Below are 25,663 nucleotides of genomic sequence, written 5' to 3'. Positions count from 1 at the left end.
AAATTAAAATTCCTTTTTTATGTTTGTTGTTTTCTAGCATATCTTTATAAGCTAAAAAAAGGCCAGTGAGTTTATGAAACAATTGTTGTCTCTTTCCTCTGGGAGAAAGTTTAGGCAGTCTTTCAACTGCCTGTGGCTTGGGTTTCATTATGCTTCTAGTACAGTTCTTAAAATGTTTGCAATTGCTGGCTGCAGCCAAGTTGTTGGCTGTATAGCACAGGCAGAGGAGACACACTGGTCCCCTGAACCACCTCAGGCTCAGCTGGCAGAGCTTTATGCAAACCTAAGTAGTTTCTTGTGGCTAATACAGGTGCATGGCATTCACTCTCACCAGGTTGAAAGAGGGGTTGGATGGCTCTCTGAGGCAGCTGAAACCACGAAATAGAACTGATTTTTAAAGAAAAATTTCAACATTTTTTTTTTATTTTCAGTCTTTACCATTGGAAGCTAATAATAAAGCAGAACAATAGAGAGTGAGATAATCAGGCCCATAACTTGTCTACCCTACTGAGACTACACATATGCAGATCTATAAAAAGACATATCTGATGGGCAATACTCAATAAGAGCTCTGAGGAAATACCTAGCATAGCAGTCTTCATATTTATGGAAAAAATAAAAGGTGAAACAAAATAACTGTGTTGACTCCTAGTATATCTGCTTCTGTTTTGTAAGCATGATTTTTCAGGCTGTTTTTATTTTGTTGAATCAAACCGTGATAAAGGAAAAGGCCATTTCTTGCATCTGCCATCTGTTACATCTCCACAAAACATATTCCCACAGCTGCCACCATAAATGTTCCTCCACAAATAAAAGAATCAAAATTCATGGAGTCTCTGCATTCCCATTGGAGAATGTGGTTTATTTCATCCAAGACATCAGATGTGTTCATGGAAGTTAGGTGGGTGAAACCAAACAATCATTGCTCACCACAATGAGCTCACAATCATTGCTTATTATGGGACTCAACCATCCAGTTTCCATCAGGAGAGCTGTTTGTTCCCAATTGTTCCCAAAAATTTCTGACCACCATGGCTACAAAAATACAATTGTCTATGTAACTGAAGCCTTACCCCAGAAGATAACAATTTCACAAAAGAGAGTCTTTTCCCCTCTGATACTTATCTAAAAAACAGAAGGATGTGTATACCAGTGAGTGGAATCAAAACAGGCATCACTTACTGCTCCGTGTGTGCCATTCATCTTGAAATCAAGGTCTGGTACCTTGAAGACCTGATGAAGGAGAGCTGCCTGCTACAGAACCGAGGTCCTGACAGGATGAAGGCATGGAAGAGGGTGGTTCATCATAGAGCATGGTGGACCTGGGAAAGCTCAGCATAGGTGTCACATTAATGCCTGTGGTATTTCTTGCTTTTTGTGGCTGTTTACCTTTAAAGACAAGTAGAGCACACTCTTCTCTAAACACCCTCCACAGGTATTTTGGGTATATACTAATAACACTATGACAGCAGAAATACTGAAAGCCAGATCGTTGGGTTGGGAATTTGAGGTGGAATATAAATGAGATTCCCTTCATGTGCAGCAAATGCACAGGTTTCACTAACAATTTTTGTGAAGCTTCTCTTTTTCTCTTCTGCACTCTGCTCTTCTCTAGCCTATAGAAACTGACGTGGTGAATAAAAATTTTTGTCCAGGAGCAACTTGCATGAGAAAAGGCAGCATATGCCTGCCCAGAACTGCAGAAAAGTGAGATGGCAGGTAGGAAACCCCTCTGATGCACTCAGGGATAAACACACCCAGCAGCTGAGTTGTTAAATCCCATCACCCCTCTCTGTACCTGCATTTTTTAAAATGAGCTTTGTGAACAATTTCTGCGAACACTGGCTGAATTTCTTGTGAGCTAAGACAAAATGTTATGCTCTATATTCTGCTGCCTGCATAATTTGACATGTAATGCACTTTCTAGTTTTGTCTGAGTAGCATATCATAGAGAGGTTATTGGATGTGTTATTTTTAAGTAGCAGGATAAAGTACACTGGAGAGGAAAAATGCAGCTATGAAAATTCGGAGAATGCATTAGGGATAAATGTGAGAAATTTTATCCTGGGCAACATCTAGACCATTAAGAATATCTGTAAGGAAGGGCACCTGTTTTTCACCCTAAAATGTAGTCGAATGGGTACCTCCAGCTCATCTACTTGCTTTTTAAATTCAGTTTTTTGGCTTGCACTAACATGCTCATCATAAAATGTATGAGCCCTGTATGCCAAAGGGAAACAGCATAATGCTCAGCTATGACAGAAAAGGCTGCACACATTACTTTGAAATATATGTTTTCATTTTCTTGCATGACATATATATAATGCTATTTTTTTCTTATATACTACTCAGTGGTATACCTCCTCCTGAGTATATCATAGCTTTCATGTCATATCTGAGCTCCATCCAAGCAGGATTATATTTCTTCCCCCTCTGTAAGCAGAAGTAGATTAACTGATTTTACTGTGATGTTGGGGTTTTTCAAGAATATGTGACAGTAGAGCAAAACTAAGGCAAAGTTAAGTCAGGCAAGTGCATTTGTCTTGGCCTATTTAAGGATGTCCTTAATTATGCTTTTGATTGTTTGTTTTCCTGCTAGAGCACAGATGTGGCTTAATTCAAAGTACAGATTACTTGTATATGGCTACATGGCTTGTGCTTTCCAGATACTTAATAGGATGAGTGGTTTTCCTGAATGGTGGTAAGTTTTGAGTGCATTAGTATTTGGATAATTTTGTGAGTGTCCAGAAAGATTTTCAATACCTCAAACTCTTGACAAGTATAAGGAATTAGAGCAAATGTACTGTAGCATGAAGCAGGTGCTTCAGTATGTTCAAATGTTTTTTTAGTTTCAACAGTAGCATCCCCTTGGCCATTCTTACATTCTGGTTTATGCTGTTGGCCTTTACCCAAGTGTGGAGCTCAGCTAGACAGAAAGCTAAAACACAGCAGCAATGAAACTGCATAGGAACTTTTGACCCTACTGGAGATATTGACTGAGAGCCAGTTCTAGGATATTATTCATTTAGATGGATTTTGGCAGGAGTAGGTGGAGGAGTGGTGGCTTAATGTCCATATTTTTTTCTAGCTCTGTCAAATTCAGTGTATCTGTCTTGAAGTTATATTGGTGATCATGCAGCCTGGGAACTGTTTGGTCATTCAGGAAGTTCATGCAGTACTTCACTGATGTCTGCTTGTTTTTCACTACAACCCCCCCACAAAAACCCAGCAGTGACTTTAACAAGAATGAGTAGAACGCTCTCCACAAATGGTTCAGAGGCAATTTCTCATTATATCCTAAATGAGTAAATGTGATGACTCCACCACAGGTAGAGACATAAATTGGCACAGACACTGGCAGGTGTTACTGGAGATGATCTGTGGTATTTGAGACATCCTCATAGGGTTGTTGGATATGGTGCAGATCATATGGGATACCCTGGCAGAGGTAGCTGGAGGTCAGGTGACCTGGGCTGGGCAAGGAATTGGGTCAATGCTGTTCATTTGTTGGAAAAGCTGTGGGTGTTGGTTTCTGGGGGTTGTTTTTGTTTTTTGGCATCTTCTTATTTTTAATTTTTTTTTGGTTTTGTTTTGTGTTGAAGTGTGCTGTGTGGAATACTTGGTTGTGTTACTATATACCATCATTCTCGAGAACTTGTTATTGAGACTTGTCTCCCCTGAAATCATAAGGCAGTAGGGTGCTGCTTCCTGCTTCTTAAATACATGATGCAGTTGCTTGCTGTTGATGTTCAGCCTAGCTAGGTTGATACTCCTTGTGAAATATGTCTAACACCTTGCAGTCTAATTTGGATTTTGATGTGCTGGAAGTCAATTCAGGAGCTGGGATAGGGGCCATGTCCCCATTACTAGTAGCATTTCTCTTCCCTGAAGGTTAAAGTGAGAAGCATCACCAAATTAGTGCTGCTTCTTGTATGGCTGAGTCAGGTGCTATCACTGAGACATGTTTTTCCTATTGCTTCTGAAATATTCTGTGACGTTCAGCCTTATGTTAGGTATGTAGTTGTCAATAATTTCTGTGACTAAGAGGCCTTGTCCTCATGTCACACTGCCCCCAACTATGACAGCTGCAGAGTCGACAGAGCTGTGCTGTAATGAGGCAAGAGATCTGGAGAAAAGTAAATTTTTGTTACAGTATGTAGCTCTGCCAAGAATTTAATTTCTTTTGAGCAGCACAGGCAACTAGCATTTCAGTTGCTCTGCATGAGACATGTTTTGGTTGTCAGAGCCCAGATGAAGAGGAGCTGTAATGCAGTGTGTTAAAATGTCATAACCTGAGGACAGAAAGAACCTGAACATATTACAGATATGTCCCTGTGGATCAAGGAGGGATCCAATTATATAAGCAAGTTACTAATGTGCACTGGTGGTTCAAATGGCACAGTTCTTTTCTTATAATCCTTTTCTTACAACCCTGCCTGAGTCTGTAAGTGCTATGGAATTGAGAGGTTTGTTTCAAATAGGTAATATTTTTGGATGCATTTCAGTTCACATGAAAAGTAGGGGCCAAAGGCAGTGATTTGGGGCCTGCTGGTTCTGGACTCCTGGTTCTTAATGTGTTCCAATTCTCTCTGTTTTTCTACTAATGCATCTTGATTCTACTTTGCAATAGCATTAATAACAGCATATTTCAATTTGTGTTTTTCTCCTACAAATTTAATATAAGCCAGCATTACAGCCTTGGTGTATGGGCAGGTAGAAGTGTGTCCACCATGCCAGGGTGTTCCACTGGAGCCTATCTCCAAAGGCACAGGTATTGATGCTCTTCAGCTGGCTGCATAAACTTTCTTCCCCAAACAAATCTCACTAGAATTCTGACATCAGATATCCCAGCAACAACAATTTAAAGATTCTCCTGAAAAACCTGAATGCCCAAAAACAGCTTGCCCTGTGCAAGACAGGTCCATCACCAGGAACATTTTGAGCCTATCCTAGAGTTCATCACATAAACTTCCTTACTTCAGAAGCAAGGCCAGTTGATTTTCTCTCCTGGACAAATATAAAATTATGTGGGAGCTTAAAAAGAAAAAAGAAAAAAATTGAAATAATAATTTTAAATCCTGATAGCATCTCTTGAATGTGACCACATGCCAGATATGTGTGCCTGAGCAAAATCCCTGGTCTGTTAAATGCTTACACAACTGGTGAGGGATACAGATATATACAGGAAAGAGGAAATCTGTGTACTGGCTCTTTGCTTGCCTAGACAGAGCCACTCTCCAGGACCTGTGCAGCCTGTCTTTAGTAAGGCTTGAGAAAAGGAAAAAACTGCCCCAGGGTGTGAACTGATACTATTTATCATTTTTTTATTACTTGTTTTCTACAAGTAAAATATTGGACTAGCTGACATGTTTCAGCGTTGCAGATTTCATTATTTTCAGACCTGAAGTTTAATGTGTCTGATCCTAGCTGCACAAATTAAATACTAATAATCATTCAGCTAAGTGAGTCCTCTGTGTATTGCAGATAAATACCCTTGCTTTAGAAAACAGACCTTTGCCCACATTTGTCATCTGTGTAATTCACTGAAGGGGAGATGAATGTAATAAAATCATCCTCGGGTAAAGAGATCATCTTGTTTTGTTTCTGGAGGGGGGAAAGTTTTCCTGAAATTCTCTCACTCCTGGATGAGCTGATTAATTTTTACCTTCATTATATTCCTGTTTTCCACTGCACTGCAAAGCATGAATAAACTTGTGGCTTTTTCTCTGATGTTTTGCCCCCTGTATTTCTCTGTGTAAATACTTTTTTCATTTCTGTGCTTACCAAGTCAGAGTTTGCTTGGCAGTGATTGAAATTCTGGACTGAACAGCACCAGTTAGACTAATTTCTGTGGGTTAAGTTCTCCGGGAAAGCTTCACTTTTGGAGTTATACTTATGAGTAGCCTATATTCCCTGTGCTGTACCTTCCCAATATTAAGCTGTTGAGGGAGAAGAGATTTAAAGAGAAACAATCTATTTCCTTTTGAGTTACCATGAGATAATATCAACAAAAGGTGCTTCCTTTAGTTACCTACATAACTTATTTAATGTAACAGTGGTTTGACTAAAATACAAGTGCAAAAATATAAATAATAAATAAATGACAAGCCACAGTTTACCCCAGATTATATCTGCTCAGTCTACCTTATGCCATATCTGAGGAAAAATAAGGATGATTTGGGATTCAGGCTGGGAAGCAGACATGCCACTGAGGTGACTTTTAACAGTTGCTGTGCTGGTGATATCTTTGAGCAGGTACAGGAAAGAGGGTGCAAACAGCTGATGGTTTCCTTTGAAAAAGCTTTTCTGTCTAAATTTAGAAAATTCTTTGCCAAGTCTCCCAAGGATCTTTCCAGAGACAGTGAAAGAGCTCATAAATAACCCCTCACCCTAGTAACAATACATAACACGGCCTGGATTCCTGGGATCTCAGCATCCCCTGACCAGCTGGGTATTGTGCAGCTGTCAAGCCTTTGCAGCTTCCCTGTATTGCTGACTGCCTATGATAACAATAATAATAAAAAAAAACAGCAGAAAAGATTTTTGTGGTTTTGGAACTGTTGTTAACTCCTAGCAGTGAAATGTTTCTTCTTTAGCTGCTGTCAATAAAAGAGTGAGTCTTTGGCATGAGAAATTTGTGCCAGTGGCAGCGGCAACTCTTTGGCAGCCCTGCATCTCTCCATGCTCCTGAAGATAAACAGTGTCTGAAGTCCTTGGTGCCATAATGCTTCCTTTTCCCTGCTGATTTTTGCTGCAGGTCGGGGAGTTCAGAGCCCATGCTGCAGAGTGGACAGCCAACGTCACCGCCGAGTTCAAGGAGACGCGAAGGCGCCTGAGCGTGGAGATCTACGACAAGTTCCAGCGCGCCACCTCCATCAAAAGGAAGCTCTCTGCAGAACTTGCTGTCAACCACAACCAAGACCTGACCCCCTGCAAGAGAACACTGTCAGTGAACCACCTGACCAGCGAGAAGGACCTCTTGCCAGCCCTGACAAAGACGGACAGCATTTACATGAATGGTTTGACGCCGCACTGTGCAGCAGAAGAGATAGCCGTGATCGAGAACATTAAGTAGCCGTGACTTTGGCTCCCAGCCCTTGGGAAGCTCTTGGCTTAGACTAGCCATACACCTTTTTTTTTCCACCCTGTCGACGACCAGTGCTAGCAGCATTTTATATGTGTGCATGTGTTCCACAGAAAAACTCCAGTCCCGAGTTACCATCGCATCTCTTCAGAGACACATAGATGAACGGCACTGCTCTTTCCGAAAGATGCTGGAACAAGCAATGTTTTCTGCCTTTATCTGCCCAGACTGTTTTTCTCTTCTAATGTGCCATATGGCCTCACGAATGAATCTCACTTGTTTATGGTAACAATGTAGCTTTGAGGGATCAGTCCTTAAAATTTCAGGGTCTACCTTACTGAGCCTAGGAATGGACAATTTCTGGACTACAACACATTTGTAAATGGCAAGAAATTCTTATGCAGCCTTTTACCTAAGAAATTTTGGTCAGTGCCTTATCTTTTGAAGAACCAGAACCTCTACAGTTCCTGTATGACTTTTGTTTGTTTGGGTTTTTTGCATGAGAAGTGTATTTCATTTAAGCCTTTCTTTCTTCTTGAAATGGCGGTGTTTCAAAGGTGTCTGTTGTGAAGATACCAACCAGCATGAATGAATGCCAAAACTCAACAATCATCAATTGATGTTGTTAGCTCCAAATTTAAAGGCACTGCAGTTTCAAAAGTTGCAAACTTGTCCCCCAGAAGCATTTTGTTTTACTCAGGTCCAGCTGATACTCGTTCATGCTGACTTGTAGGATTTGCAGACCCTTTTCAGGTCTTAGTTTTCCAAGCAGTGTTCAGCAGTTGTTTTTCTCTGCATCAGATGTACCAAAAAAATCTGCAGCTTATCTATCACTAAATTATTTGGTAGATGACAAGAGCAAGTAAAAATTATTGTTTTGACGAGAGGCAGGGGGAGGCTTTAAATTGCTGTGTTCTAATAATCACATCCAAAAAAACAATGCAGAAGAATACTGCTATTTTTAATAAACATAAATCTTCTGCCAGATATTTGGTATGAATAGGATTCTTAATTTCCTTTTTAAGCCAAGTCACCCCAGAGGCTACATGATATTTTACCCAGGAATCCTGGTGGAGTGCTTTCCTGAATGTCACGTGGGCTGCCTGTGCCAGAGCTGTGGCTAACGTGGGAATGCAATTGAAACTGGTATCACTGTGACTTTCTACATTTCAAATAGAAATGGCTCTGAATATCAATGCAGGCATGAAGAAGAGCTGATAAATAGCACAATCTGAATACCCATGATTGTTCAGACAGGATAGGCTGACAAGAAGCAGCTCTAAACCAGACTGTGGGTTTTCTTTATTGGTTTTAAGAAAACACATTAATTTTGTACCTTCTGTTTTGCTTATAGGTTGTACATGAGATTCAGAAGAAATGCAGGATGGAATGGATAATTTTGCATTTTTTTCCTTATGTTAGTCTACTGTAACCTGGCTGTACATAAAATGAATAGAACAGGCCTTAAAGAAAAATTTAGGCTCTGTAAATTAAAAATGAATGGGACTTTGCTGATTGGGCATGATTCAAGTGGCAAATCTTACAGCATCTCTGACCATTAGGTAACATACAAGATATGAATGTTCATGTTTTTTGGATGCTTAGCTTGTTTTCTAATAAATATAAGTTAATATGTACATTCAGTGTAAATATCAGTCAATTAACATTTACAGAGAGTATGCTTTTAAAACTAAGAAAGTTCCATGACACAGCACCGAGCAATGCTCTTATAACAAAGACCCTTGTCTCCCCAGCACAGTGTTCTGAATGTCCACATGGCCAGGGTTCCTCTTGCCATGTATAAACTGTGAATTGTAATGAAAAATAAAGTTTTTAATTAAAGTAAGTTTTCCTGAATCTCCTGCTTGCTACAACTGGAATGCTAAGGAATAATTTGTGAAACTGATTTTTATGCTTTCATTGGTTACAGAGTATAGCAGTTTGCCACCTGCTTTAGTTTAAGCTGGTTTAGCAATAAAGGCTTGACTTACCCAGCACAGAAATTACTATTTTTTTTTCCTTGATATTAAAGAATATGCTCTTTGGTTGCCATACCTCAAGTTGTGTTTCTTGCTATTTTGTTTCAACAACTCATCAGGATTCCCTTCCTTCCATCATGTGCTCCAGAGCTCCTGGCAGTTGCTCCATCCTTGCCTGGGGAGGTGCAGGGGGCTCTGCCCCTCAGGGCTGCAGGACTCCTGGGGTTGCTGGCACCTTCCTGCAGAGTGTGTGAACAAGAACCTCTAAGGACAGCAGCCCTTCACACTGCAGTGGTTTTTTCTACAGTCAATATTTTCCAGGGGCCTCTTTAATTAGGTCTTGGCCAAGGGAATGGGAGCCCACACCAGCCTGGTGGTAAGTGAGGAGGACTGGGGTTTTTGTATTGTTTCAACCTGATGTGTCTGGGGTGTGTTTTAGTGCCTTTTGGAGCTGATCTTTCAGAAAGGGACAGGTAATGTTCAAAGTTTATTGTCCATGATTCCCTGAGATAGCTTAAAGCCTTGTTTCCTGTTACCAACCTCTAACCAGCTTGTTTCCAGTTACCATCCAGTTATCAGGAAGTGCTGGGCTTTGTGGTTTCTTTCATTTAAAAGAGTCTCAGGACCTGCTAAATACACCATATTTTTTGGAGATCCTGTGGCAATGTTTGAGATACAAGCATGGATACTTAAACCCAGTCAGGTTTTATTTGCTTTGACTTTTGAATATGATCTCTGGGAAAAAATCCCTGTTAATTTATATATATTTATTTTTTCACTTTTGTAACAGATCTAAATTATCCTTCCTTATCAAAATTGATTTACCTGTAGTGAACAAAGCACAAATAAATAAAATCCTTTATTTGGAAGTTTAATAATTGAAGGAGAAAAGATACCACAGTCCAGATGGTATAGATAGGTAAAATTATCATGATCCTAACATGTCCAGTGTCATTAATAACTTTAATCTTTTCTTCCCTCTCCACATACAGTAAGAGACCACAAAGTCTATGGATGGCTCAGTTAATTCATAATACTTGATGAACTCAAAGGTTTTTCTCTTTATTCCCATAAGAACAGATTTTTGTATTAAAACCCTGTCTTTCTTGCCTCAGGAAATTCTGCAAAGCTTATTTTCCCTTCCAAATATGGAGCTACCTAAGTATGAATTAGGATCCATTTTTTCTGTCACCCATAGAAACATTTCAGACTGCTAATGTGCTTGGTACTTAAGCAAGCTTGTGAAAATGGTAAGGGGCTGTTTTCTTTAATACTGAAAAAACCAAAAAAAAGGCATTGGAAAAATATCTTCTGGATGAGAGACAAATTGTGGCACATAAGAATCTATAAAGACACATGTGCCACCTAACAGAAGAATTTATTTCTCAGTATTACTGTAAACACTTAATTAAAAAAACCAGTTTGAAATCTCTTGAAGTGGTAGCTAGAGGTGATCTGTATTGTTTGCTGTTGGCTGTGGTAATCTTGTAATTTTTTTTCTTTGTATTTTTTGGTGTGCTGTACCTGATGAAGTGTCTATGTTGATGAAACCCTCAATTTTTGGGTAGCCCTGCATGAAAGCCAGGAATATCAGGTTGCAGAGAGTTTGTACCATGCCCCATTCTTGCTTGAGTACCCAGCAAGAACTTTCTTTGGCATTCCCTCCATGTGCTTTGTAGCCCCAAGCTGCCTCTTCCCCTTTTTCCAATATTTTGGAAGCCTTTAGGTGCTGCTGTCAGAGCAGTGAAAAGCATGGAAGGATCAAATCCAGAAGCTTGCAGAATCTCATGAGCATCCCAGCCAAGTCTCTCTCTCTCTCCACCTCTTCCCAATTCCCTGGAAGGAAAGCTTGAGGGTAAGAGAAACCCACAGAAAAGCGGAACCTCTAAATTCCCACCCTTGACCTGAAGTGGACCTTCCTTGGGTCACACTGTGACACCAGGATGGCAGATGGGAGATCTGAACATTTGTTTGGAGTTCTTCCTCCTCCAGCATTTTTCCTACACCAATGACCTCTAAAGAGGAGCCCAACACACCCTGCAGAAGAAGAAAGGAGGCTGCTCTACTTTCAAAAGCCAAGTCAAATCTACATGCACATCAAAAGTGGATGTACATTTAGAACTGATTCCTGGGAAGGAGATTTTCCTGTCAGGGAAACTACCTGCAGTGTTGAAACACAGCAGTAATGCTTCTAATAAATTCCTGTCATACACTTCAGTGATAATTAACTTTTCTTTCCTACCCTGCAGTACTGTTTGAAAGGATTTCATACATATGGAGAAATACACATTTTGCATGACTTTCACAGTTAATTATTTCATCACTAAAAGATTTTTTTTTTGTTGCCCTACAGATTTAAATGAGCAACATAACCTTGTAGTGAATAAAGTGCTCCTTTTGGGAAAAGTAGACAAAATGCTGTTTAGTGTTATTGGAAATAACAAGCTGTTGAGCTACATGGAAATTAAAAATGTCAGCTTTTTCATTTGAGCAAGCATTCTCTGCTTTGCCAAATTATTGTTACAATTGTAAAGAGCCTTGGTGAGAATCAATAGGTATAGTTTTATTGCACTTGGAAAACTTGAGTTTTTCAATTTTAGGCCATTGTTTATCATGCTTTTATGAACTTCCAGAGGAGTATATCAAATAGGCTTGTAAACAAGGACATTACTTATTGTAGAACAAGAAGTCCCCTTCATGCATAACAACTGATTTAGTAGCACATGCAGCTTTATGTTCAGAACCCAGATATATTTGTGCCTTTAATATGTATTGACAGTGTTGCATCTCAAATTGTCTAAAAAACCCACTTTGGTATAATGACTGTAGTTTCATGTAAACTCAGTGATTTGAAAATATAGCTCAATTTTAAGCCAGTATCTTAGAAAATCAATAAACTTCACAACTTTTTATGAATTATAACAGTCTCTCAGCACTGGTGATGTAATAAATAATATCTTATTGATTGCCTGCTTTAGTTATTGCTGAATATAAGCTCTTTTCCTACCACAGTTGCTGGAGACAGATCATTATGAAGAAAGCAACTCATCTCCATGGTTTGTGATCAATGCACAATGACTGGGCTGCTGGTATGAGAATTCATAGTGGTTAAAACTAAGATATTCTGTTCTGCCTGCACTGTTACTAATTATCAGTAGCAGCATTCATTAAATTCTCTGGGTGCACTGATTTTTCTGGGAATGTCACAAGAGTGTTTATATAGACCTCTCTAGTTTGACTTTGGCAAACAAATGTACTTAGTGAGAAACTGCTTTGGAAGACTGTGTTAATTCAATTGTTAATAATAGCTAATTCTCAAGACTAATTATATGCAGCCAGATCTTCATCCTCCAGAGAAGGCATATAACACATGTATAAAGAGATCCTGATGGGAACATACTATTTGTCTTTAGCAATAAATAACAATATTCTTCAGAAGATAATCAATAGCCTGAAATGACTCCTCAAAGAGCAGTTTAGTGTTGGCCCAATTTCTTTTTCTTTCACTATTAATTTGATCCTTTACATTAAACAGGGTGTTCTGAGAAGTTTTGCTGAAGCAATACACTTCCTGTGAAAGATGTATTTTAGTCTTGTTTGGCTCAGGGGATACTGAGTGACTGGAAAAGTGAACACATATATTGAAAACTTTCTTATGGGAGCACGAGAGAATACATCACTGTACTGTTGATTTTTACTTTGATACCAGTGACAGGTCTGCTTCTGTTTTGCGTGGATTTTGCTTTTTCTGCAACACTGTAGTATTCAGTATTAATGTGCTCAAGCATGCAAAGCCCACTAGATGTGGTATGAAATGTGATAAAGAGAGGTTCTGCTTTAACTATCCCAGCTGTAGTTAGCATATCCTTCTCTGTAATGTATTGGCATTCAGAACCATTTGTCACCTTGCTTGTTCTGTAACAAAAGAGAAAGAATTTACAGATTTGAAGGCATCATGTTGCACATTTGGACAGCATAACAGCCCAAGAGCTGCAGGCTGGGCCCTTCTGAACTGCAGACTGATAAGTCACAAAGTCTGAATGCTCTTTTAGAGAATACCACAGTGGCTTGTAGCAAAAAGAAGCATAAGAAATGAGGCTCTGCTGTGAGAAGTGAAAGTGGGAGTAACGTGTCACGTACCATTGTACTTCATAAAGTGGAGGTGGTACAGACACAAAGACCTTTTCATTTCTCAGTGTCCTCAGGGACTGTCAGGAGAGAGTCAGAGTGTAGCCTGCCTTACATCACTGTGCTTTTCCTCTTTTGCAAGCTTTGAACGTGCCCCAGCTGTAGAGGCACTGCACCCACTGTTCCTTCCTGGGTGCCACTTGGCTGGCAGTGGTGGGGTGGGTTCACTTTCTCTTGCTTGTGCAGCACAGGTGGGGTAAGAAGAGATGGGTTGGGCTGTTGTAGGAATAACTTGGCCTTGGAAAGAGGCAGGACACAGCTGAACGCTGGACCAATTTCACTTTTGCTAATATGAAGTCCTTAAAACTGTTTTATGTAAAGAAATGTTTGTTTTTGGAAAAATGGATTCCTATTTGCTCTACCAAGATCAGAGTAGAAGCTGCAGTTTTGTTTTATCACTGCAGCTGCATGCTACTTTTGAGCTTGGCTTGTCTCTAAATGAGCAAGACTAGCACAGCACTAGCACTGGAAGTGGTTTCTGCTTGTGTAGGCAGAAACGACAAGAAAACCATTCCTTCAGAGTTAGAAATTAAAATATTCCTCCAAATTCAAGCTGCTGGTTGGTGATCATGGAATCAGGTTTAGAAAAGAAACTTTTATTGTCAGTATAGAAGGGCTGCATTTGCACATTGCTCCATACTTACTGAGCTGCCTGCTCCAAGAGTAAAGGATTACAAAGGAGAACATGTAAAGCCTGTAACTACAGAGCACACCATAAACCTTTCTTCCTTTCTGTTACAAATCCAAAGACAGTTTCCTGCACAGTGCAGAAATGCACCCCTGGCTACAAAGATAGGGCAGGATATTTTCCTTTCCTTATTTTTCTTGTTGTTTCTGTTTGTCTGTGGGCTAGAGTTAAAAGACTTCATACATTTTAATGTGGCATCTTGCATATTAAATGTAACTCACTGAATTTATGTGCTGTTTGCCTCTGGTTTGCACATTTTGGTCCTTTTAGAAGTTAAAAAACATTCTCCAGGGTAGGGGAAAACGGGCTATTTGTGAAAAACATGTGTGAAAAATGGTTAAGAAGGAATAAGCATCTGACTAGTGTTTTCCCAATTAATATGCCAAAATTTTGGAAAACAAAAAAGTCTGTTATTGTGGAGGCCACAGCATGACATGATCACGTGCAGATCAGCATGGGGCTGCCATGCCTTGCAGTACCTAAGGGAGCTGTGGGAATTGCATGCAACAAGCATAAAGCTTCCTTCCTACTTCTTCCAGCCTGTCTGCCTGTCAGCTTGGTAATTTACCAGCAAAAAACCCTTTTTTTGAAGCCAGTTAGAAGTAGAGGAAGACAGGGGATACTAACCTGAACAATGGGGACAGCTGTGGTGATTATATCAAGTTCTCAAGTGTCCTTTTCTCCACCTGCACTATTTGGGAGCTGTGTGAGAGACATACCTTTGACAATTGAAGTGCTGTCTCATCTCTGCAGATATATAGCTTGGGTTTGAAACTGTCTGTAATCCTCCACTAACTCAGAAATAAAGAAACTAAAAATGGTTTCAAAGAAATAATAGCAAGGTTTTGGAGATGGTTATTACCTTGGGAGCTTTTGATGGTCTGTCTGTATTTGAGCTATACCTGAGGTAAGGGGTTATTATAAATTGGCATGAAAAATCAGGATACTCTAAAGTCAGGTTATTTACACCTGACTTTGTATTTCTTTGACATCTGAGAGATAATGATAAAAACTAGAATTAAAAATCACTAGCCTGAAAATTCCTCACAAAAATCCCTGAAGAACAAAACCCAAAACTAAAACAGTCCCACAGTGGAAAATTCATTCTTTCCTCAGTATTTTCCAGCAATATCCCCCCACCCTAATGTGACTTTTTTTATCTTTCCCTTTTCCCATTTTATTTTACTTTTTTTTGCGTTGTTGAGCAGTCAGAGAGGAAGTTGAGAGTTAGGTTTGTGTACTCTATTCCAGTTTGGGACTTACTTAGGGAGCAGAAAGATTAACTTTTGTAGCATAGGTAACAATTGCATTGGGATATATTTAAAAACAAAACAAACCAAAAAACAATCAACCAAAACAAAAACCTTACATGGAAAGCATTCTGGATTTGCTTTTCTGTTTTCTTTTTATTGTTGCAGAATATTCTGAGTTGGAAGGGACCCTCAAGGACCATCAAGGTCATCTCCTAAGTGGGTGTTCCATCTGGGGATGGAACCCACTACTGTGTGTGTTATTAGCAGCATGGTCCAGCCAACTGAGCTGATCTCAGGGGCTGAGTTCCAGCACATTCTTCCCTTTGTGCTTGAGAAAAACTCTCTACAAGCATTTTATCCCCTTTTCTTCAATCTCTAAAAAATTCCCTTTTACAGTGGTAAAAAGAAAGAGTCCTTCATGGCTGCAGGCATGCCCAGAGCAAATTTCTTGTGGTCACTCATTTTGGTTTGTTTCTATTTTGCTGAGATATTTCATATCTCTCTGAATCCTTTTCTTGTCCTGGGATTTGGAGGCAAGAGCCACCTCTTTGCTCCCTGCTCCCCTCTCTGGCCTGCCCAAAGAGGTTCTCTGTTCATGGCTGGTTCATGCTGTAGAAATGCAGATTCATGATGGGATCAGGCAGTTTTTATCTTTTCACTGGCTTGGATACCAAAGTGTCTCATTCCTCTCCTGTGGCAAGGCAAAGCAGTCATCTTGAATACCCCCATCATGCAGACTCCCAGGAACTTCTCACATTCCCTTGATTCCTAGGTTTGTTTATTGCCTTGGACATCTAGTGAAGTGCAGGGTGACTAAAAAAAAAGGAAAATTGTTGCTCATAGAAGAAATCTTTTTGAATGAGGATGCTAAAAAGTATTGCTGTGTGTTCATGGAATTAGGATGATGCTATAATTCTTGGCTAAAGCAGTTTACTGGGAAAGATTTGTGCCTATGTAATAAATAAATAGTAGTGAGAAGTACGGGAACTACAGATAAGGGTGTAAATTCTGTTTGTAAGGTTTATTTGAGAGCAATCCAAACATCTGTCTAGTCATCATAATGACAGGCATGTTTAATTAAAACCAGCACTTGGGGTTTGGACTTTTCCCCTGAGGAGAACTGCTGGCTCACTGCAACTTCCTAGTGCTAGCCTGGAAACCAGCACTCATTAAACATCCTAATTTTTCTTCAGAATAGGCAAACCTTTGAGTACAGACTCCTGAAAAGTGCATGAAGGGGAACCTTCATGCACTTGGACCCATGGACCCATCCTTTTGGCTGGAGCAATTGTTACCTTCATATTCCCCTTTCTCTTTCATGGGAGATGACAGCAATTATTAATTTACAGAAAGCTGTGCTGCCAAATTCCAGGTAAATGCTGGACATGAATCTGCTTTGATACATGAGGTAGCCAGATTGGTGGAATGCTTCAGGGGTGAAAAATCTGAGTCCATTGGTAGGTACATGAAATAAAAAAAATATACAAGAGAAAATACAAAAGGAGAGTCTTGCTTTGAGTGTTGCCTCCAAGAATCAAAAGCCCAGGAGGCAGAGTCCTGTTTTTCATGTCAAATAAGCTGTCACTAAAGGCAACATGAGATTCTTCTCACAGGAAGCAGTTATTTAAATGGATGTCTTTTCATCTGAGCAGAATACCACGATCTCATTTCTAAACCTCTTTGACTAACTCTGTCCCCCAGTCTCCTCCTGGGGTAGGGTAAAACACGGTGGTTACTACCCAAAGGAATGGAAGGATTGGGCAAAAAATAGGAACACAGGGATTGTGGAGAGAATTTCAATGCTGTGTGCCTCTCCAGGGTTCTAAAATTTGGATGAAAAGTGTTAAAATGTCTTTCCAACCATTTTCTTTGATCCTGTTTTTGAAATTATGCTATTGTGTAGTTTCTGAATAAGGGCAATACAAACAAAAGACTTTTCTTGCAGTTTCTTCTCACTTGCTTGTGCAGTTGAGCTGTGCATATAAATATCACAGCTGCTTCTGCTCCAATAACCCACGGAGAGATATTGTCCTCAGAAAAAAGTGGGAGACTGAGGACATTGCAGGAAAGGTTTGCTCTAGCCCAATAACAAGGCTTAATAATTGCAAAAGCACAATTTATGCAGTGAGTGGGAGCTTAATGCCAGTGCAATTAAGTGTAATGACATCACTGATCTGCCCAAATGTTCATTCAGCTTGGCAATCAAATCTACAAACCCAAGTCACTTCCAGGTTGGTGGGGGACCTGCAGCCACCTCAGCTCACTGTCCCTGTGGCTGAGTGGCAGAAGGGCCCAAAGCTGCTGAGGACAGCAGCCCTGTGGCGATGAGGGGAGCTGAACTGGAGCTGTCCTAGGCTGTGCAACCCCTGTTCCCTTCAGACCTCTTCTGCTGGCTCTGCACGGGAAAGATGCATCCTGTGTGTCACAGTGACAAGCATGAATTCAGGCTGGGAGCAGAATAGTCACCTTACTGTGGCACCTCCAACCCCCTGAGCTTCTGGGACGTTTGCTGGTTCAGCTGCAGATTTCTGAATGAGTGACAGTGAGTGTCCTGAGCTGCCTCAAAGTGTTTTTGAGTTTCTGCATTCTGCAGAGCAGCCAAACCACCTGAAGATGCTTTTCCCACCCAAGGGAGTGCTTGTCCTGTCGTTGCCACTCTTGGTTTATTCCATATGTTGGAGCATAGATGGGCTGACAGATGAGGGGTTTGCTGTTGTTGTTGTTTTTTGGTTTTTTTGGTTTTGTTTTTTAAATAAGTTAAGCTAGGAAAAGGAAGTGGATGAAGGGGAGGAACTCAGCTTCATCTTCATCCTTCTCCAATGTCACTCCTCACACCACCTGAAAATGTTGTCAAACCTTCAGGCCCATAGAGGGAAAAAAAAAGGTCATGGTATCACTTGACTAAAAGAAAAAAAACAAAACACCCACTCTGAGAAAACACTTTCTAAGGCAATCTTTATGTATCTAAGACTCGTAAAGGAAAGGACACGGTATGTCTAAATTTTGCTTTGCAAGTCACATGGAGATGATGAGCACAAGAGATGAGGCTGGAATATCATGTGGTGGGACTGATCTATTTAGTCTTGCCCCATTTTTGAGTGACCTCTGTGCTGCTGAATTCTTACAGTATGTAAAAGCACCTGCCAACCACTGGTTTGGGGTTTTTTGTGGAATAAAATATACAGTTAATTAGCATACATTAGAATAACTTTTAGCCCTCACTTTCATTATATTAAAGTACATTTTCCTTCCAATTCATAAGTCCTCAAGTTTAAAAGATCAAGCTTGACATAAATAAATCTGAAATGACAGAGACAGAGACCTCTGATCAAATGAGGGAATGCTGAGCTTTTCAGCTAACATGAAAGACTAATTACTGAAGCGAGACTTAATAATTGATGCCTTCATTCAGTATAGCTCTGAGATTTAGGTCCAATGAAGAATTTATGTACCTAAAAATAGTAAATACAGAACCTAATTTTCCATCATTTGGTCCCCAGATAGGGACCCAGAGCCCTGTGCATATTACTGAGGCCCTAGAGCAACAAAGCAGTCCAGAAAATCTCTCAGCTCATCAGATGGGGGCTAAGCTTGGTGCCCTCAGCCTGCCCACACTCAGCCAGGCTAAACGTGACTGGGCTGATGATGTGGGGATGTGGCACTGAGGGGTGGCTGAGCAGCAACTCAGCTCTCCTCCCCCCTGATAAGAAACATCAGGCTTTGCTGAATTGCCATCTCCTTTAGCTCCCCGTTTAATCCTCGTGTCTAGACCTGTTTAAACAACAGAGATGCCAAAAAAGCAGAAGGAGGCCTTATATGCAAGATGTGTCTGAGGATGCTGGGACATGCTTCTTCCCAGTCCTTGAACTAATGTGCTGCTGAGGGTTTTGCCCCCTCAAAGCACTTGGCAGGACTTTTTGTTGTGCAGCCACAGAGGGCTGAAGTGGGTTTTGCTGCTGTCTCTTTTTACACAATAGCTCTTACCCTGGAGCTCTCTGGGAGATTGAACTTCATTAGCTGGAGTGGATGATTAACTTCTGCTCGAAACTGAAGTGGAAGATGGCAAAGGACGGAGCTGAGAGGTGGGAGGACCTGCACAGCTCAGGTGCAAGGCAGTGAGTCCCACAGAGCTGAGCCCCGTGGCTGACTCCCTGCCCCTGTGAATGAGGGATGCAGAGTTAACCAGCTCTGGGGACAGAGACTGCCAGGCAGCCTCCAGCCTGAGAGACATCCCTGGGTACCGGCCTGAGGAGTCAGGCTGCACCTGGAAAACAGCCTATCCCCAAAAATACAGCTCTCCAGGATGGAAAGGATGGACCCAAGTCTGGGAAACATGGTGGAATTGGGACCTGCAGCAAGGCCTCAAGGCCTCTGCTCTGGGAGCTGTGCTGGGGGAGGTGACTCCAGCCTGTGCAGGTGCTGGAGCCTGTGTTGGAGGTGCTGGAACCGATTGTGGTGCAGGAGGTGATGTCAGGGTGGCTGTGGAGGCATCTCAGTCCCTGGGCTGCATGGAGAGCCGGGGCCTGCACAGGGAAGTGTGAGTGTGTGAAACACCCTTGGATCATCACTGGTGCATCCCAGCCAAGGGTGGTGAGTGAACTATAGCCAGGGGAGGGTTGTGTGTGAGCAAAGGGTGGTGAGTGAGCTGTAGCTAGGGGAGGGTTGTGTGTGGTCCCTTGCTCCTGGTTTGAGAGGGCCCTGACTTCAGGCCTTGTTGGAGAAAGGGGAGGAAGGTCTGTCTTGACTGTGGCTGTTTTGCTTTGGTTTTCCTGTCTGTTTGTTTGCTTTCATTTTAAGTAGATGGATGAGGGTTTGCTGCTGTTTTGGTTCTCACTGGGATTGCCCATGGCTGGAGGGACTGCAGGTTTATGTGCCTGCCAAGCAGAGGGGCCTCTGCAGAGGTGAGCTGTATCCAGGCTGGGAATCAAGGGACAGGTGCTGGGGAGCTATACTGCTCCACCAGTACTGCTCCACAATTCAAGAAACTAATATTTCCTAACACACCATGTTGCTGCTTTTCTCCCTACCTAGAAGTGAGGATTTTGTTAAGTCTGATGTTGCTTTGTGCTTGAGCCAAGTTAGTGATGCCTGCTGCAGAAAATATTATGACTGGTGGTGACAAGTTAATATTCTTCCTACAATTATGGCATTCCTGGAGAGCTATAGGAAATGTCCCAACGATATTAAGTGAACTACATGGTAGGGAATCCAGCAGCAACCCTGCTGCAGAGAGAGAAATTGAGCAGAAGCAGCATATTAATCAAATGCTTAGGGGAAAAGAAAATGTGCTGTGCAAAATCAGATGAGTTGCCTGTTACAGTTCTTCATGGTTTTTATGTTGATAGCTGGCTGAAAAAAATGCTTTTTCAAGTTTATTGCTGAAGGTTACTTAATGAATGTGGGGTTTTGCCAGATATAATTACAATAACAAAGTAATTATCATTGTGTGCTGCTGCTTCTCAGAAGAGGAGTCAAGCAAGTCTGCATTTTAGTCCATTTTCCTAAAGGAAGAAGTTCTGTGCAAGTTGGCTTTTCTATAAGTTCCCAATGGCCCTTTGTTTTCTATTCTCTTCTGTCTTTGGTCCAAATTCATCTGAACTGATGCAGTGTGAAGAATGATATCTAAAAATACATCATTATTCCCAGTCATATTTTTGTGTCTCTGTTTGCCTGTTTTGGGTTTTCAGGGGAGCATTTTTTTTATGATTTTGTGTGTGTGTTTGTTTTCTAAATGAATAAAATCTGTAGGGCTGTCAGGTGAATTTATCAAACTAGGAAAAGCTAAATGTGGATCTGAAAAAAGTGACACTAGGTTTGGGTATACAAAAACAATACTGAGATAATTCAGGGACAATCACTACAAACAACCAAAATATTAGATGGCTTTGTTGTTCTGGCTCTCAAAAAAACCACACTGCAAGCCTCCCTTTTTGGGCTGTGTTGGGCTGGCTCTGGCTGGATGCCCAGTGCCTACCAAATTCACTCCATCCTAAGCTCCTCCTAAGCTGGAGAGAAAGAATGTTGAAAGGCTTGTGGGTCAAGATAAGGAAGGGCAGGGAGGGATCAGTCTGCAATTACTGTCCCAGACAAAACAGACTCAAGGGAAAACTCATGTAATTTATTGCCAATCAAATTGGAACAGGAAAATGAGAAATAAAAGATAAGTCTTAAAACACTTTCATCCCGTGCCTCCCTTCTTACTGGCCTCAACCTTGCTCCTGATTTTCTCTACCTTCTCCCCACCAGGATCTCTGGGGAATGGGGGTTGTGATCAGTTCATCACTCCTCTCTGTTGCACTTTCCCCCTCAGGGGAGTACTGAGTACTCCTCCCACCCTTGCCCTGCTCCACAAGAGACTCCACAAGCTTCTCCAGGATGTGTCATTCCCACAGGCTACAGTTCTTTGTGAACTGCTCCAGTGTGGGTCCCTTCCACAGGTTCCAGACCCTCAGGAGCAGGCTGTGCCTCTGTGGGTCTCCCACAGAGTCCTAAGTCCTGCCAGAAAATCTGCTTTGTTTTAGGCTTCCTGCTGGGCTGCAGCCCTCTTTCAGGCATCCACCTGCTCCAGAGAGGGACTCCTGCATGGGCAGGGGAAGAGCCCATGGATCTTCACGGGCTCAGGGCTGCAGCTGCCTCCCTGTGGTCTTCATCACCAGAATATCTGCTCTGGTGCCTGGAGCACTCCCTCCCCTCCTTCACTGACCTCAGCTCTGGCAGGTCTGCTCCTCTCATTTATTCTCATGCCTCTCTCCAGCTCCAGTTGGTGTTGCACAGGTTTTTTTCCCTCCCTTCCTAAATACATAATCCCCAAGGTGCCACTGCCAGTGCTGTGGGACTCAGGCTTGGCCAGTGGTGTGTCCATCTTGGAGCTGGCTGGCTATATGGGACACAAGACAAGCTCTTGGAAGCATCTCACAGAAGCCACCCCTTGTCACCTCCTTGCTACCAAAACCTAGCCTTGAAAACCCAGTACCTGGTCATAATAAACAAATACATAGATTTAGTTTTGAAACTTCCCCCAGACAACTGTTGTTGATCCCTTTGTCCTTCTGTGTTGGTTCCATCCCCTGGTTCTGTCCCACATCCATCTGGGAAAGGCTGTGTTTCCTCCTCACCCAGAGCACTCCAGCTCTCACTTTCATGTTTGCACAAAGGTTCCAGTCCTGGCTTTGAACTGACTGTTCATTGACATTGTTGCCAGGCCATGGCAACAGGACACAGAAAGCCATGTGCAGGAGCCCACAGTGTCTGGAGTCAAGGGCTTTTGGTGGCCACATGGCAATGTCAGCTGAGATATTGCGGGCTGATAGAGTTAGAAATGTTTGTTTGCTTTTCCTGCAGAGAAATGGATTAAAAAGCAAACATTGCTGGGTTCTGGTTTGCATCTGCCAGACGCGTGTGCTCGATTATAAAATCTTCCTTTTTGCATTCAGGGGGAACAGACACTTCCTCCTCCTTTATTCTGTCCTGCCTCAGCCTGCTTCCACTCTGGTGCTCTCTTTGTACTGACTCCACTGCAGTTTGAGATTGCTTTGGGAGCTGCAAATGCTCTCCCCTAGCCCCAGGTAGATCCCTCTCTGCTCTGGCATGTGTATGACCAGGCTTATCCCTCTCCATTCCTGCCATGAGCTGAGGGAGCCAGGAGTTGTGGGAACGCCCTTGGAGAGTCTGGGAATCTTTTTTCTGTGTGTGTCAGCCCCTGGCAACTTCACATTTATGTCAACCTGCAAAATATTTCTAGGGTCACTACTCGCTGATTGTCTGACCTTGTTCTAATCTCTGCCTGTAGAGGTTTGTAAGAAAGTTTGCATTTTTGCATGAGTGAAATCAGAATTGAAGCATGTCTCTGAAAGAGCTGGAAGAGGCATCAGACCAAGGACTAAAGAATGGCCTGTGCCCAAAAAGAAGCATGCTGCTGCCAGGTTGCTGTTTCCAAAAGTAAAATTGAGAAATAAGGTTTTTATGTTGCGACTGTGCTGGCAAGATGACAGCGCAGATGACTCCTTGGTGAAAGATCCTAACAACAGGAGGCATGTGGCATTCTTTCCCATGAGAGCTAAACAATAAAACAAGCACTTCCCCACCCTTGCTGCCTCGTTTTTTTTTTTCTCCACCTCTTTTTCTTTTTTTCTTCTTTTTTTCTTTTTTTTTTTTTTTTTTTTTTTATTAATTTCTATATCCCCCTCTCCCCTTACCAGGAAAACCCTTGAGCAGTAAATTTTGCTGGTTTTGTGGCATGGTCCTTTCCCCTCGTTCCGGAGAGGACCATTCCAGGGCAGATGTAAAATGCTTGACTGCACCACCGAGCCACTGTCACATGCCAAAATCTCTTCTGCATTTAATCAAAAGCATCCTGCAGTAGACTTCTTACCAGAAATATGCAAATATTTTAAAAATATTTATAAACTTAGCAGGTGTTTATGCGTTTCTCTGGTAAATTTTAGAAGAAGTGAGGGTTTTTGTTATTGTTGATATTGGCTAGTTGGTCTTAGTCTACAGTACTCCTTCAGGCAATTTTCTTGATCTTATATTATATATGTATTTATATTTCTTACTCCTGTGGTCTGCTCCCAGCCAGCAACTAAGTACCTTGCAACCACTTGCTCACTCCTATGCCCATGGTGGGATGGGGAGGAGAATCAGGGAAGAAAGATAAAACTAATGGGTTGAGATTAGGAAAACTTAATGACTGAAATAAAGTAAAATATAGTAATAATAATGAAAAGGTGATAAAGAGACTAAAAAAATTCAAGAGAAACAAGTGGGGCACAACCCAGTTGCTCACCACCCCCTGACTGATGCCCAGCCTGCCCCCAAACAGCAATCATGGCTCTTGGCCAGCTCCCTCCAGTTTATATACTGGGACTGTCTCACAGATGAGTAGTTTGACTGTTTAAAGAATCACCATCAAAAGCATTGGCAAAAAGCAGGTTCTAATATGAATTTATGAATCCATGGCCAGGCTCACTCTGTTACTTACTACATAGGGGAAGGACACATAAGAAAATTGAATTAGAATCGATTTGGAATTACTTACACAAGGACCAGGGAGGCAAGAGGGAAAGGGTGCAAAGAATATGGGTACAAAAGGGATTATCAGCACTTAATCATCAGCAAATTTAACATTTAAAAAAGCAATTCTATAGGATTTTCTACAGTTATAACCATGACTTCATTATAGATTCACAATAACAACACCCATCCCATAATCAACTCCTAGGCAGAGAGGTGTGTATACATCTATATGAAGATAAAGGCTCCTATCCAAAACTCCCCTAGGGCTCAGGGAATACTCACATCCAATCCATTGGTGTTTCTCACCAGGCATGAGCTGCACTTGGAGCAGTCTCAGTGTGGCAGGGGTATCAGCCTAAGCCTTGTGTCAGCCTTGGTCCTTTGAGTGTGGCAGACCAGAGGGCTCCCGGGCTCTGGGAGTGTTCCAGTCAGGGGGAGGTGCTGGCACAGCCAGCTGCAATCCAGGAGAGCTCCACGGGCCTCATTTGGGACTGCTGTTAATAAGATCTCAAGATGATTAGCTTCAGTCATCAGTAAGTTTCCATCCTGACTGTATCCCAAGTTGGGAACTACTGGAAACAACAGTCCTGTTTCACCTGGGCTGTGATTTGGGTAGGGAATGTCCCAGGGCTGCCAGGGGATGTCTGATTATCCTTTGTTCCCCACCTTGGTCCAGCAGCTGATGTTCCTGTTATGGTCAGGGCTGTTTCCTGCATTATCTTTATCCTGCAGGAGCTCCTTGTAATGGGCAGGGATGCCCTGCTGCCCAGCTGGTCTGGCAAAGGGGCACTTCAAGGCTCAGATGGTTCAGTCAAGGCCTGCCAGGGCTCCTGCGGTGCTGCAGGCATGGGGAGAAGGATGCACCACCTCAGTGTGATACTCTATGGCTTGGAATATCCCCTTGGTGAGTTTGGGCTGCTGGCAGAGCATGGGGAGCTGAAAGTGCCTTGATTTAGACTATTTCTACAAGTATTTTAGGAACTCTTTTTTAGCATTACTCAGCCACAACTAAACCATCAGAGTGTTACCAGCATTAGTCTCATCCTAAATCCAAAACACAGCTCTGCACCAGCCACTAAGAAGAAAATTAACTCTATCCCAGTGGAAAGCAGGACACATATATTAGGCTTAATATGTAGTCAAACTGCTGGCAAACAGGACTTTGAAATTAAATCAAGATTGTTTAGAATAGACTATGCAGAGCTGCCCTCTGTAAAGAAATTAAAGTGTGTGTTGACTCTGTCCTTCTGCAGCAATGACCTGAGGAAATCCCCCACCTTCATCTTTCTGATATCCACAGGGCTGCTTTGCCCCCAACCCTGTATCAGGTAGTTAAATATTTTTAGACCGTGTGGTCATATAGAGCTTAGTTTTAGAATCAAGTGAATTTAATTTCTGCATATTACTTGTACAGCCTTATTGGCAAATCCTTCAACAGGGCAAGATTAAACAAGAA

The 25,663-nt window shown here is 41.8% G+C and overlaps 1 protein-coding gene across 1 annotated transcript in view; it reads left to right on the top strand.

The window, feature by feature from the left end:
* KCNK2 (potassium two pore domain channel subfamily K member 2) overlaps window positions 1-9,094 on the top strand; it is a 76,873-nt gene extending 67,779 nt beyond the window's left edge. The window contains exon 7 of the mRNA XM_050973058.1: window positions 6,758-9,094. Within this exon, the coding sequence (XP_050829015.1) occupies window positions 6,758-7,075 (318 nt within the window). The 3' untranslated portion in view covers window positions 7,076-9,094. The remainder of the gene's footprint in view (window positions 1-6,757) is intronic.
* The last annotated feature ends 16,569 nt before the right edge of the window (window positions 9,095-25,663 follow it).

The sequence above is a fragment of the Serinus canaria genome, chromosome 3 (assembly GCF_022539315.1).
Source record: "Serinus canaria isolate serCan28SL12 chromosome 3, serCan2020, whole genome shotgun sequence".
Classification (NCBI taxonomy): Eukaryota; Metazoa; Chordata; class Aves; order Passeriformes; family Fringillidae; genus Serinus; species Serinus canaria.
This window is presented reverse-complemented; position numbering and strand designations above follow the sequence as displayed.